We start from the raw sequence: 14,870 nt of genomic DNA on the forward strand, positions 1-14,870 counted from the left end.
CTGACTTGTCAAGTGCTTGATCAGGAGCATCTGCGTTGGTTGGCAACGGCGCCAGAGCCAAAAATAGCCGACACCCCATCTCCGCCACAGCCCATTGTGGCCGCCCGTCGGCATTTGCTTTTGTACTTTGTCAAATCCATGATGCTTTCACAGTCCGTGTCTGTGTTGACCCAATAGAGGCGCAATATCTGTACTTGCGGTTCTGCTTTCTTATGTGTTCATTATTATCCTGTATCTGTTTTGTTTTCTTTTGGTGCCGGACTGCTGTTTCTCTGGATATCATGGATACGTTGCTTTCTGTTCTTTTTTGTGTGTGTGTGTGTGTGTTGCTTTCTTATGGCTTGACCCCTCTCCGTTTTCCTTGGCTCTGCTGTTTTACTATTTGTTTTACATATGCGCACGCACACATCCGTACTGGTGTTGGTTAGGTCTGATATGTTCCTCGTCGATTTCTCTTTGCAGCCCCGTTATCCTTTCCCCGACTTCTCTCTCTTCTTTTCCATCTACTCTTTTGTCATTTTGACTTCTCTTGTCTCTCTGCATGTTTTGGCTGTTGCATCTGGGTGTGCTGTTTTTACTGTATTTCTGCTCCTGGGTTTCCGCGAAAGAGTCGAGATATTTGAATACGAATAGGGTAATCTCATTCTTAGATGACATTTTCTTGGATTCCAGTTGACTGTTGATTTGCTTGTTTCTTCTATTGGTCTATGAGAAGTCATGTTCACATTACGTCGTTACGTGGCGAATGATATTTCAAACAAACAGGTCCAGCGGCAAAAACAAAATAACATACGACAACGACAACCTTGCACGGCTTACCATGCGATGCGTGCGAGGAAGCCATTGGGCCACCGCCGCACACAAAACTTGCGCGCCTCGTCCAGCAGCAAGATGCCCATACCAAAGGCCATGGGCAAGAACCAGTGCTCCACGGGCACCGGCATGTTGCCCAGCACCGTCTGGAACTTGGGCACATACAACCAAAAGATGACCATGACGACGGCAAAGCCAATGGCCGCAAACAGGTACAGGTTCTGGGTGCGCTTGTTGAACAGCGGGGGGTGCTGGAAGATGGACAGGCGGCGCGTGCGCATCGCCAGCAGATTGAACCACTGCATGACGACAAGATTGACAAAATAGATGGAGCTCGCAATGTTGAGCTTCTCGGCATAGTAGTCCGGATCGATGTTGTCTGGCAGGCTGCCGAAGCGGAACCATATGGCGCCAAAGAAGGGGATGCCCGAGCGCTGCAGGTACCAATAGGCCATGGTGAAGGAGGTGACCGTCTCGATGGTGCCCGTGACCCAGTACGCCTGCAGCAGCAGCTTCCAGTCGACGAGACGGTCCTTGCCAGGCAGACGCGGCGGGCGCGTCAGCACGTCCGCCTCGGGCGCCTCGTATGCCAGCGCAATGGAGGCCATGGGGTCCGTGAACAGGCAGATGATGATCATCAGGAAGCTGCTCAGAATCTGCGGGATGCCGAAGACGACGTTGGTGATGACGGGCCAGAACTCGCTAAAGGTGCCGGCGGGCAGCAGGTAGGCAATCGTCTTCTTGAGGTTGTCAAACATCATGCGGCCGAAGCGCAGGGCCTCCACGACGCTCGAGAACGAATTGTCCAGCAGCACCATGTCGGCGGCCTCGCGCGCCATGTCGCTGCCCGAGCCCATGGCCATGCCAATGTCGGCCGCCCGCAGCGACGGCGCGTCGTTGACACCGTCGCCCGTCATGCCCACAATGTACGAGCGCCCGCGGAGCTCGCGCACGATGCGCAGCTTCTGCTCGGGCGTTGTGCGCGCAAAGACAATCTCCTCGTACTGTGCCAGGGCGTCCCACTGGGTCTCGTTGAGGCTCAGCAGCTCGGGGCCGCTGAGGACGATGGCCTTTCGCGTGGTCTCGAGCACAAACCGCTCCTTGCCAAAGGCCTTTTTGGGAGTGGTAACGTCGCCATCGTCTGTTTCCGCCGCCGCCGCCGGCGCAGCAGAAGCAGCAGTACCACCACCACGCGGCAAGTCTGCGACCGAGTCGACCTTGGTGCCAGTCTCGGCCGACGCCGTGATAATGCCACACTCGGCCGCAATGGCCTGTGCCGTCAGCGCGAAATCGCCCGTGACCATGAAGATGCGGATGCCCGCCCGCCGCAGCGTGTTGACGACGTCGGGGATCTCGGGCCGCGGCGGGTCCACAATGCCGACGAGGCCGACCAGCGTCATGCCCGTCCTGGCTTGGCGCTGCATTTCCTCTTCAAAGGCCGCCGACGACAAGCCGGGGGCCAGCGTGGCCGCCGACAGCGTCTTGCGCGCCAGCAGAATCACGCGGCGGCCGTGGGCCGACCAGTTGTCCTTGATGGCGCTGACGCCGGCGCGCGTGGCGGCGTCCATCTCGACGGCGACGCCTGTGGACGGGTTCACATAGTACTGGACGCGGTCCAGCAGGATCTCGGGGGCGCCCTTGATGGTCAGCAAGACGTCGTTGGGCTGGAAGACGGAGGCCAGGCCCGTGGGCAGGGCCAGGGCGAGCCCCTCCTTCTGAGCCAGCGACAGGGCGCGGATCATGTACTTGTTCTTGCTGTTGAAGGGCAGGGTGTACTTGGTGGACCAGTTGGCGCGCAGCTCGGCCACGGGGCCCAGGCGCTCGGAGAAGCGCAGGACGGCCTGGTCGGTGGCGTCGCCGTGGATGGTCTGCTCCGCGAGGGGCAGGTGGCGCGTGGCGGCGTCAAACTGGCCGTCGTTGCAGAGGGCGGCCACGGCGCGCAGCTGGTCGAGGGCCGGGGCCCCGCGCTCAAACGCCAACAGCTGGTCGGTCAGGTCGGCGCCGGCGCTGTCGGCATTCGCATGCCGAGCGTCGACGTCGACGTCGTCGTCACCAGCAAGAACATCACCGTCCACGTCCGGCTCTGGGGACAACGAGCGTGTATGGCGATCGGCACGCTGCAGAACCAGAGCATCACGTGCTTCGTCGGTGGTCATGGTCCGCTTGCCACCGACGGCGCACTCGGTGACGACCATCTTGTTCTGGGTCAAGGTGCCGGTCTTGTCGGAGCAGATTATAGAAACGGAGCCGAGCGTCTCGACGGTGCGCAGCGACTTGCAGAGGATGCGGTTCTTGCGCATCATGTTGGCACTGATGGTCATGCTGGCGGTGAGGGCGACGGGCAGGCCCTCGGGCACAAAGGCGACGGCGACGGAGACGGCGGACACGATGAGGCCGGCGACGGTGATCCACTCGGGGTGGTCCTTGCGCAGCCACGCGGCCCAGATGATGATGACCAAGACGATGACGGACACCATGATGCAGCAGACGATGGCGACAAAGTTGAAGATCTCGCGCTCCAGCGTCGTCATGCCGGTCTTGGGCTCGTTGGTGAGGCGCGCAATGCGGCCAAAGACGGTGCTGTCGCCCGTGGCTACGACGATGCCGGTGCAGGTGCCGGAGACGCAGTGGGTGCCCTGCAGGCCGATGCAGCGCGTCTCCAGGTAGTTGTCGTCGGTGGAGTGGGCGGTGGCGGCCAGCGGCACGGACTCGCCCGTGAGGATGGAGCGGTCAAACTTGGTGTCGGACGCGCCCGACGACGACGACGACGACACGTCGACGAAGCGCACGTCGGCCGGCAGCTTGTTGCCGGCCTTGATCATCAGCACGTCGCCGGGCACGACCTGGTCGGCGGCGACGCTCGTGATGCTGCCGTCGCGCAGCACCAGCGACGCGTCGGCGAGCATGGTCTGGATGGAGCTCATGACGCGGGCGCTGGACCAGTCCTGCCACATGTTGAAGAGGGCCTGGATGGCAAAGATGGCGGCGAGGACAATGGCGAGGGCCAGGTTGGCGAGGGCCGGGTTGGGGTTGCCGAGCGGCTTCCAGGCGATGAAGACGAGGACGGAGGCGACGAGCAGCACGGGGCCGAAGCCCTTGAAGAAGTAGCCCAGGACCTGGCGCGTGCGGTGGGTGGGCGGCGGCGAGGGCACGTTCTTGCCGTACTGCGCGAGACGGCGGGTGACCTGGTCGGACGACAGGCCCGTCTTGAGCGAGGTCGACAGCTGCATGGCGACCTCCTCGGCCGGGGTGGTGTGCCAGTGCAGGTCGGCCAGGTCGGCGACCGTCTTCTTCTCGTGCCTGTCCTTCTTGTCCCTCTTGTCCTTCTTGAGGGGCGCGCTCTGCTTCTGGGCATACTCGTCGACGTCAATGGACAGCGTGCGGTACTGGATGGGCAGGGCGGCGGCGGCGTCGATGGAGTTGCGGCGGGGGTGCGGCCGGATGGACAGCGAGCCCGAGGAGCGCTCACGGCGCAGGGCCGGGCGCGACGCGTTGCTGGGACGGTCATCGACGATGGTGATGCCACCACTGCCAGCACCGCCGCCGCCAGTGGCAGGAGTGCCCGTCGTGCCTCCTATACCAGCCTTGCCGGCCTCTTCATCGACGACATCGCCCTCAAAGTAGATGCGGTCGCCCGTCTTCTTGTTCGGGACTGCCATTCTGAGTGTTTCGTCTATCCGTGGTCTAGTACCTGAGAAGAAGGAGCGGTGAGGGCTCAAAGGGGTGAGAGGAGTGAATGGGTACAGGAGGGAGAGTGTTCCAGGCAAAGGATGCGAGGAAGGGGAGGCACGAGGGGAATCCAAAAGAGGAAACAGAATGGAATGGCAGGTCAGATTCAAAGATGTCCGATGAAGAAGAAAACGAACGCAAGAGAAAAACAAAATGAGTTGCAGCAATACCGGGTGGTGATGGCCTTTATACGGATGGGAAAACCCATGCCACATTTGTAGGCGTCGGCATGATATCAGCGGCCGCAAGAGTGAGCACACTGTGGCATACAAAAATTATGTGCACATGTATCTCTCTCGTGAGAATGCATCACGGATGTACAAGTGACAAGAGGGCAGAGACAGGACAGCCAGGTGGTGCGCAAGCGGCCCAGGGGAGAGGGCACGATGAGGTCTCTAGAAAAATACAGCCGGTCACTAACACGCGTGCAGACGCATGTGGTGATGGGCAAAGAGGGACACAGAGAGCGCAGTGCCACACCATGTAAGTGGCATGGCCATGGCTACCAATGGCGCCTTTCCTGGGTAGGCAGTCAGCTCCCGTTGCAGTCTTGTCTTTGTCTGGGCACATTGGCTTCGTCTGTTGGCCTTTTGCTTTGGTATTTGGTGGCAATCTGCCTGTCACTTCTGTTTCTGGCCACCCCTCGTCCCGGGAGTTTCTCCTCTTTCTTGCAAGTGGGCTATAGAGTGCAGGAGGATCTGCTTCCATCTCGCTTGCTCTCGCGACCGGTTTGGTTTCTTCATGCCCATCCATTTCTTTTTCTTTTCTTCGAAGTGTATTTTGCCGTATTTTTTATTTTCTTTTGCGCCGTCCTCTTTGTCGTTTCTTCTTCTCGTCTACCACAAATTTTCCGTGTCGAGAATGGACCACAGGACGAGAATTAATCAAAAAACGTAACGTGGTGGAATTCAAAAGCACAGCCAAACAAACAATAGGGGGACGACAGGCAACGGGGAGAGAGGAGGAGGGAATGGGAAGAGGGACGTGCGAGATGCCCATAATTTGTGAAATTCGCTCATACAGAACATGGACGCTAGACAGAGGGGCTGGAATGGAGATTACAGGTGCGTTACAGGGTATGACAGGACCAGATGGAGCCGCGCTACAGGGCATGCTAGTGTCTCTGCAGTGTCGTCCGTATTGCCCTTTGCAGACTGGCTTGTGTCCTACCACCTAAACAAATAGAAGTACGTAGGGCATTTGTGCCCCCTATAATGCCGCATTTGGCTTCTGAAAGGCCCGCTGTTTTGCTAGCTTCCCCTCGTTGTACCCACTGTTCTAGTGAGATATCTGTGTTTTACCGCTTGTTCGTTTACTGCCCGCTGGGACAGGACTGGAAGCTCTCCTTCTAGCCGCCTGTAAGATATCATACGCTCCCTACTTCGTAGCCGTCAAAATCCGCACCGTCTCTCGTCAGCCACTTTGGCTTCGTTACCTCTGACTGAGGGCAAAGCCGGCTGTAGCCACCAACCACTCATCGTTTTGACCCGCAGACGTGTCTGGAACGGGTACTCCTCCGGCTGTCGTCAAACGCATTGCTCATGCCCGCTGTTTAAGGTCTGTGGTTCAGTACGTGGTAATTACCACTTCAAACACTGTTCTTCTTACTTTTTGCGGGCGGCCTCCCGTCTGCCGTCAGAGAGGAATTACCATCAAGACCACATCATGCCATGCCGGGATGCTGCCGTTTCCCCGTGGTGGGAGGGTAAAGGACCGGAGCAGTGCTTGCATACATGTAACATTGCGATATATTCCTGTTCACAGCCAGACAGCGTACGCGGTGCTGTTAGAGTGCTGTTTGAGAGAAAGAGCAGCCACTAACACCGACACGCTAGAACGCTAGAGGAATTCGTTAATTACGCCCTATGGCCTCGAAGGGCCATCGCCATATGCAGCGCTATGGGCGCATTTGGCGCATTTGGCGCATGGGTGCCTTTCAGTCGACCGTCGCAGAGGTTCTAGACATGCCAGAGCTGACGTCACACCGAAACACAGTCGCTGGGGAGCGACAGTAGCAGGTGACAACTGATGAATCGGAAAATTGGAGCTTGGAACGAAAGTCGAGAGGCTGTGTCTTGGTGCGGCAAATTTGCCAGATAGCGCTCCCCTACCAAATAACATGGGCCAGGCCTGGCCATTCTTGCCTGGCGCCCTGGCCGTCGCAGCCAGCGGCCAGACCATTTTTCTACTTGCGGCGTATCAATATATATCATACCTGTACAGCCACCCGCCATTGAAGAACTGTTACGGAGCACCTGCCGGCGGATTGTCTAGCTCGTCTGCAGTGCCCATACCATACTGTCAGCTTGTCCCAGAGTGGCATCTCTCATTGCCTCCTCTGCGCACACAACCAACAGTCGCCGATCCTCGCGGGTGGTGACGGGTCGCCAAGCCTGGACACGCTCCATGTTAGTTTGTTGCGAGGCAAAAGCCGTTCTCTTCGTCCGTCACACGCGGCTGACCCACACAGCTGGTCCCTGGCTTGGGCCATGTCCCGACCTGCCTCGTCCTCGTTCTTGTCAACGGCACCTACATAGTGTGCCCTCTGGCCCTCAATATCGAGCTTGCAGCATTGTGGCGGATCTGGACTGGCCGAAATCCCTGGACGTTGTGACCACGGCTCACGTCCACTGCAGCTCGCCATTGTGAAGCGAGGCACTCTCATTTGCCGGGTCTGCCTGCGGCCTTGTCCAGTCCCGTATCGGCAGACAATCCCGTGTGGGAAACGCGGCGAGAGCATCGCGAGACCATCCCTCCTTGACAAGTGCTGCAAGGAGCTATGGGCACCCATCCTGCAGGGTGAGCCGTTGGAGTCTTGCTCGTAATGGTGAAAGCAAAAGGAAACCCGGTCAATAATCAAAACAAAGAAGAAGAAGAAAAAACAAGCTTTTCTTGGTGTGCTTTTCGTAAATCTCTCATGCCGTGCCGCGTCCAGCTATGTCGCACAATCACACCCCCCTTCCCTTTCCTGATGCTTACGTCTCTGCGACCTGCCACATGCGTCCGCGTGCCCTAGTCATCCACCATCGTCTGGCTATCCCGAAGTTGCTGGAGCTTTGCGATTCCAAACGTAGCCACATACGACACTCAACGGCCTATCTACTATCCAACTAGAATTGGAAATAAAGGTACGCCCAGGCAAACGCCCGACCGTGTTTCCCCTTGTCCCTTCCTCTTGCATCCCTAGCCCCGGCCGTCGATGGTATTCTGCCATGTTTTGTTTCTGTTTGGTTCTTCCATAATTGGCAAGCCTATTTTAACATTTCTTGCGTAGCCGCAAGAGGTGCCCCAGTGTCTTCTGATGGATGCTCGCTAGGGAGAAAAACTCACAGGGTGCCATGATTGGACGGAACCTGCATGCCTCCATTCTCGCTCGCCCTCACTGCCCTTCTCCCTCTGGCTTTCCTAACACCCGTCGACCTCCCACTTCCTCATCCTCCTGTTCTCATCTTCTTCCACTTTGCCCATGTTCTATGGGATATGTTCTTGACAATGGCCACGCTCTACTTGTCTGCCCCTGCCTCCATCCGTCTTACTCTTTCGTATATCCCGTACATGCGTCAGTATATACAACGTCCTTTCACCGCTGCGGATCGGGGTGTCCATTTGTGAGGCCATTGGAGGGAGTCCTCAGGGTAGAAAGCGGTGTTCAGGGCTGGCGCGTTGCGGTCTGGAGTGTCTTGATAGCAGCTGCTCAGTGGCCATGAAGAACAAGACCGACAAAAAGCAAGATCGCCAAGGAAATCCGCACGATGCAGCACCATCTTATTTTCGTTTCCCCCTGATTTTTCGTATGCTTCTTCGTAATGAATGGCCATGTTTTGGCTACGATTCCGGATGATAGACGGTAGAGGAATAAACAAAGGCGAGATGCAGAGAGTGTCACGTCGGAACATTTACTTTCCAGGAAATGATACTCCAAGCTCACCTTTCTCATCACATGCCTACTTCGTTTGTCTTGCGAAGATGGTTGGCTCAAGATGTGAATGGACATTCGCCGACTTTTGTCTTCCCTCTCCGCATGGACATTGTATCTTTCTCTCTTCGTTTCATCTTGCCGTTCGTATGCTCTCTGTACTTACGCGTGCTCTTCTATCTTGTTCAGACCATCACCGTCTACTAGAGCTGTCGTACTTGTCGTTGGGTTTGGCCGTTCGGTTTTCGACTATTCGCCTACTTATTACAGTTGCACTCTCATACAGACCGCAATAGACTCAGGACTTATGTCATATTGTCCATGTATCCATGCAAACCCTTCTCAGTGAGGCACATAATTTTCCACTGCCACCCGCCTCCAGCCCAGCAACCTTCGTCGCCATCGATCTTCGAAATCAACACCGTAGCAGATGCATAGACAAACCATCTTTAAAACATGTGCAACACGTTACAGGCCCTCTATTCTCGATAACTTTGTATATTGCGAGTGGGTGTCCGAAAAGCCTCACAAACAGGCCTAGCCTCTTGATGCAGCTCAGGTTCAGAATAATGGACGACAGTCCTGACGAAGTGAAAAGAAGGCTTGAAAGAAACGATCCATGTTCCAGGCAACAAAGGAAGACCTACATTTCATATCACCGCCTGTGTCCAATGGTCATCCTCACCAGCCGCGCGTCGTCATCATAACAGGGTAATTAGACGAGAACAATACGAATCTGCAACTCAAGGATCCTTTGTCTTACTCGATTGCGGCCTATTTTTCTTTTCTTTTTTTTTGCTTCTCATTATTTTCCTCCTCCTCTCTTCCGGCTTATTTTGTTTCGTTTGGCTCCCCTCCGTGCGTCTGTTTGTTTTATATCACGCCCTTGTTTCGTTTCAGCCTGCTTCAGTTCGCCGGAGTATCGCGACAACCACAAAAGATGAGTGAGTGTTTCGGCCAAGGCTGTGCCTGGCGTTGGGCGCCCGCTGTGACCGGAAACTACAGGCTAAAGCACAATGGAGTGCGCTACAGCCACAGGGGCAAACAAAGGAAAATACGGGTGCCTGGGTGATCCTAGGGCGGTGTCAGCCGGCAGAACCGCCGCCCTCGACAGTGGCATCTCCAAATTGCGCGGCAGACAAGGTCACATGACGCTCCATTCCCAATCAAGATAAGCCCACATTACCCAAAATGGCTGTGGTGGGGGAAAGTGCGTTGGGTTGCACCTGCTTTGGGTGCTGTTGCTGTGCGGGTCGTTCTTGCCAGCAATGCATACGTCGTCGTCCCCCCCTGTGAGTGTGGCGTTCACTATCGGCCACCAGGCATCACCGTTTTCCCCCAAACGACCAAACGACCTTCCACCACCAAAACCCACCACCTCAAGAAAAAGGCGTCCGGATCCCTCACGTCACACTCTTCACCTCTCCAATTGCTGCGCTCGTCGCTCCTGAATCTACATTCCGCATCACACGCCTTTTTCTGTCCCCTGTCCCGGCAGTCCTGTCTCGTACAGACCTCTCCCCGTGCACATCGCCAGCTTCTAAAGCTTCACCGACAAAAACAAACAACAATCGGCCCCTCCTCTTCTGATCGACCCGCCTCTATCCTCGGCCGGTCACCGATCCCACCGAAGACCTCCGGTCCGTGAGCCTGATAGTCCAGATACCGGTACCAGCCCAGTCGCGCCCTCCCCCGGCGTCTCTGCATCGAAGCCCCGCCCCCCTGAACAGCGTCGAGGGCTATTTCGATCTCCTTGCGGCCTCTGCTTGCCCTTCTCTCCGATTTTCCTTTCTTGTCGTTCCTCCACGCCCAGCACCATACAGCAATCATGTCGGGCCAAACCAGCCTGGCCACGCCGGGTGGCATTTCCGATCCGGCCCTAATCCAGTACGTACTTTAGTCCTGTGTGTCTCGTTCTGTCGTCGTGTGTGTCGACTTGTGTTGTACCCCGACTAACATCTGCCCAGGCTTGTCAACAAGCTCCAGGACGTCTTCGTGACCATCAACGTCAACAACCCGATCGATCTTCCCCAGATTGTCGTCGTCGGCAGCCAGTCGAGCGGAAAGAGCTCCGTGCTCGAGAACATTGTGGGCCGTGATTTGTGAGTAGAGTTGACCAGACCGCGGCAATGACTGACGACGACGACAGCAATGGACCCCCGAAACTAACACGCTCCAGCCTTCCCCGAGGATCCGGCATCGTCACACGGCGGCCGCTCGTACTGCAGCTCATCAACCGCCCAGCAGGCAGCCAGGTGAACGGCGTCAAGGACGACATCGCCAACACCACCGACAAGGCCGCCAACGCCGACGAATGGGGCGAGTTCCTGCACATCCCCGGCCAGAAGTTCTTTGATTTCAACAAGATCCGCGACGAGATCAGCCGCGAGACCGAGGCCAAGGTCGGCCGCAATGCCGGCATCTCCCCCGCCCCCATCAACCTGCGCGTCTACTCGCCCAACGTCCTCAACCTGACCCTCGTCGATCTGCCCGGCCTGACCAAGGTCCCCGTCGGCGACCAGCCCCGCGACATTGAGCGCCAGATCCGCGACATGGTCATGAAGTTCATCTCCAAGCCCAACGCCATCATTCTCGCCGTCACCGCCGCCAACCAGGATCTCGCCAACTCCGACGGCCTCAAGCTCGCCCGCGAGGTCGACCCGGAGGGCCAGCGCACCATTGGCGTCCTGACCAAGGTCGATCTGATGGACGAGGGCACCGATGTCGTCGACATTCTGGCCGGCCGCATCATCCCTCTGCGCCTCGGCTACGTCCCGGTCGTCAACCGCGGCCAGCGCGACATTGACAACAAGAAGCCCATCCAGATGTCCCTCGAGGCCGAGAAGAACTTTTTCGAGACGCACAAGGCGTACCGCAACAAGAGCTCCTACTGCGGCACGCCCTACCTGGCCCGCAAGCTCAACCTGATCCTGCTCATGCACATCAAGCAGACCCTGCCCGACATCAAGGCCCGCATCGCCGGCTCCCTGCAAAAGTACTCGGCTGAGCTCGAGAGCCTGGGCCCCTCCATCCTGGGAAACAACGCCAACGTCGTGCTCAACATCATTACCGAGTTCACCAACGAGTGGCGGACCGTCCTCGACGGCAACAACACCGAGCTGTCGAGCACAGAGCTGTCGGGCGGTGCCCGCATCTCCTTTGTGTTCCACGAGCTGTACTCCAACGGTGTCAAGGCCATTGACCCCTTTGACCAGGTCAAGGACGTCGATATCCGCACCATTCTGTACAACTCGTCCGGCTCGTCGCCCGCGCTGTTTGTCGGCACCACCGCCTTTGAGCTGATTGTCAAGCAGCAGATCAAGCGCCTGGAGGAGCCCAGCCTCAAGTGCATCTCGCTTGTCTACGACGAGCTCGTGCGCATCCTGACCAACTCGCTCAGCAAGGCCCTGTTCCGCCGCTACCCGCAGCTGAAGGAAAAGATTCACGCCGTCGTGATCGCCTTCTTCAAGAAGGCCATGGAACCCACCAACAAGCTGGTGCGCGACCTCGTGTCTATGGAGGCCTGCTACATCAACACGGGCCACCCCGACTTCCTGAACGGCCACCGCGCCATGGCCATTGTCAACGAGCGCCACAACCCCTCCAAGCCCGTCCAGGTCGACCCCAAGACGGGCAAGCCGCTGCCCCCCTCTGCCACGCCTGCCCGCGCCGCCAGCCCCACGCTCGACGGCGACAAGGAGAGCGGCTTCTTTGGCAGCTTCTTTGCCGCCAAGAACAAGAAGAAGGCCGCCGCCATGGAGGCCCCGCCCGCCATGCTCAAGGCGTCCGGCACGCTCTCGGAGCGCGAGAACGTCGAGGTCGAGGTGATCAAGCTGCTGATTCAGTCCTACTACAACATTGTCAAGCGCACAATGATTGACATGGTCCCCAAGGCCATTATGCTGACCCTTGTCCAGTACGTCAACCCCTACTAACGGACGAGTCGCAACCCCCCACTATAGAGACTGTTCCCCCGCTAACCGCTCCAGATTCACGAAGGACGAGATGCAGCGCGAGTTGCTCGAGAACATGTACCGCACGGACGCGCTCGACGACCTGCTCAAGGAGAGCGACTACACCGTGCGGCGGAGGAAAGAATGCCAGCAGATGGTAGAAGCCCTGGCCAAGGCCAGCGAGGTCGTGTCGCAGGTGCAGTAAACGAAGGCGACCGCAGAAAAGTGAGGAAAACGTGGGGTGTGTTGGATGGAATGGCGAGCAAAAGAGTTTTTACAGAAGACGGATAGACAGCGACGGACACCACACCAATGGACGACTTTGTTTCTTTCTTCTTGTTCTCTCTTCTTTCCTCCCCTTGCTTGTATCGCCCTCCGTCTTTCCAGCTTGCGTTACCGGTCCTTTGCTATTTCGTTACTGTGTTATTTTGTTTATTGCTGGGGGTTTTCATTTTGGTCTCGGGTTCTCTGGACTGTATTCTCCTGGTTTTGAGACCTTGCAGTTGTATTTTGCTTGCCTGCTCTCCCATCTCGACCCCTACCGACTCTCTTCATCCACCCTCCCCGTCCTCTCCGATCCTGTCACGTACAGACACATCTACTCCATCTCACACCATTGCTTTACTCTCCCACTTTGTTGTTGTCACTTCTTTTCTACCTTTTACCCAATTAGATCAGATAACGTCTGTTGCGACAAATTTAATCGAACTCGATACCATTTTACATTGTTCTTTGTACAAAGTCTCGTACACAGACGACAAGCACACGTAGACAAGCAGAATATATCTAACCAAGTATAGACAGCATATATGTATTACAGTATGTACTCTAAATTATTCCCAAAACGCTTGTTTTCCTTTATTCTTCCACCTCATGTGGCCGTTTATAACCGCGCCTTGTCGGCACCCTTAAGCACGAGACCGCCGTTGGTCACGTCGTACTCGGCGCCTTTGGTCCACCCACGCCACCGCTTCAGCGTATCCTCACCGCCCTCGCCCGGCCGCAGCGCCTGGCCTTCGTAGCCCTCGCCGGCGACGCCGCTGCCCTGGCCGCGACGGCTACGCACCTCCTCGCTCACACCCGCTGCCTTGGCCGCGTCTGTCACGGCCAGCAGCGGTGTCGACCGCAACGCCACGGCAGGGCGGAGGTCACCCTCGCGCGCGCCCGAGGTACGGCCCGCCTCGATTTCCGGGAATCCGAGGACCGGCGTGCAGCACGCGTCTGTGCCGTCAAACACAGCCTCCCACGCCGCACGCGAGCGGCTGCGGAACGCCGTCGTCAGCGCCGCCCGCAGCGCCGGCCACTGCGTGCGGTCGTACCGCCGCGTCTCCCACTGCTGGCCGCCCAGACCGAGCTTGTCGACCAGGACCTGGAAGAACTGCGGCTCGATGGGGCCAATCGCCATGAAGCCACCGTCGCTCGTCTCGTACGTGTCGTAGTACGGGCAGCCCGTGTCCAGCAGGTTCTGGCCGCGCGGGTGGTCGCCCAGCGGCGTCTTGAGCGCGAAGCGCGGGAACGACGCCAGGTACGACGCGCCGTCCACCATGTTGGCCTCGACGACCTGGCCCCGGCCCGTCTGCTGGCGCGCCGCGAGTGCGAGCAGCACGCCCACGGCCAGCATCAGCCCACCGCCGGCGAAATCGGCCAGGATGTTCCAGGGTGGCGTGGGCTTCTCGCCGCTGCGGCCGAGCAGCGAAAGCACACCGGAAACGGCCAGGTAGTTGATGTCGTGGCCCGCCATGTCTTTGTATTTGCCGTCGCGGCGGAAGCCGCTGAGGCGGGCGTAGATCAGGCGCGGGTTGGCGGCATGCAGGACCTCCGGGCCGAGGCCGAGGCGTTCGAGGACGCCCGGGCGGAAGGGGTCGATGAGGACGTCGGCGTGGGTGGCCAGCTCCTTGACGAGAGCAACGCCGGCCTCGTTCTTGAGGTCGACAGCAATCGACGACTTGTGGCGCGCAAGCATGTCCTCGGTGATGTCGGGGACGTCAGCGCCGACGGTGTGGGAGCGGCCCTTGACGGGACGGTCGATGCGGAGGACTTCTGCGCCGGCATCGGCAAAGAAGACGCCGGCAAAAGGGCCTGACTCGTTAGAGTTTGGAGAAGACATACAGGAGGTGTATAGAAAGGAGTCTAATGAACATACCAGGTGCCAGACCGGCAAATTCGAGCACCTTGATGCCGGTCAATGGGGGAACGGTCGCCATTGTGAGATTGTGTGACGATGAGTTGGGAGGTGGTGAAGGCGTAGAGCGTAGAGTGAGAAAAGGAGAGGAAGAGAGAAGGTTACAGAGGAGGAAGAAAAAACAGAGACGAGAGGAGAAAATACAAAGACAAAGGAAGCCTCGAGGTCTTAGGACGTCGGTCGTCCTTGCTTTCTTTGCGTGGCTTCGGTTCGTGACCTGGAGCTCCTTCCGGATTTGCGGGGACAACTTTCACTAACACGCAGCGCCTGGATTGCG

General features: G+C 57.7%; 4 protein-coding genes across 4 annotated transcripts; 1 reads left to right on the forward strand and 3 right to left on the reverse strand.

The window, feature by feature from the left end:
- Positions 1-815: 815 nt before the first annotated feature.
- On the reverse strand, positions 816-4,472 carry SPSK_08368 (sodium/potassium-transporting ATPase subunit alpha; the record flags this gene model as incomplete). The annotated part of the gene is made up of 1 exon (XM_016734968.1): positions 816-4,472. The coding sequence occupies one exon, from the start codon at positions 4,470-4,472 to the stop codon at positions 816-818; it is 3,657 nt and encodes a 1,218-aa protein (XP_016587474.1).
- Positions 4,473-6,868: 2,396 nt separating this feature from the next.
- SPSK_10096 (uncharacterized protein) lies at positions 6,869-7,186 on the reverse strand (the record flags this gene model as incomplete). The annotated part of the gene is made up of 1 exon (XM_016736652.1): positions 6,869-7,186. The coding sequence occupies one exon, from the start codon at positions 7,184-7,186 to the stop codon at positions 6,869-6,871; it is 318 nt and encodes a 105-aa protein (XP_016587475.1).
- Positions 7,187-10,587: 3,401 nt separating this feature from the next.
- SPSK_08778 (vacuolar sorting protein 1) lies at positions 10,588-12,616 on the forward strand (the record flags this gene model as incomplete). Its single annotated transcript, XM_016735365.1, has 2 exons — positions 10,588-12,374; positions 12,448-12,616. The coding sequence occupies 2 exons, from the start codon at positions 10,588-10,590 to the stop codon at positions 12,614-12,616; spliced, it is 1,956 nt and encodes a 651-aa protein (XP_016587476.1).
- A 678-nt stretch (positions 12,617-13,294) lies between these two features.
- SPSK_09292 (alpha-methylacyl-CoA racemase) lies at positions 13,295-14,615 on the reverse strand (the record flags this gene model as incomplete). The annotated part of the gene is made up of 2 exons (XM_016735867.1): positions 13,295-14,490; positions 14,555-14,615. The coding sequence occupies 2 exons, from the start codon at positions 14,613-14,615 to the stop codon at positions 13,295-13,297; spliced, it is 1,257 nt and encodes a 418-aa protein (XP_016587477.1).
- Between the last annotated feature and the right edge of the window lie 255 nt (positions 14,616-14,870).

This window comes from Sporothrix schenckii (genome assembly GCF_000961545.1).
Source record: "Sporothrix schenckii 1099-18 chromosome Unknown Cont44, whole genome shotgun sequence".
In the NCBI taxonomy this organism is placed as follows: domain Eukaryota; kingdom Fungi; phylum Ascomycota; class Sordariomycetes; order Ophiostomatales; family Ophiostomataceae; genus Sporothrix; species Sporothrix schenckii.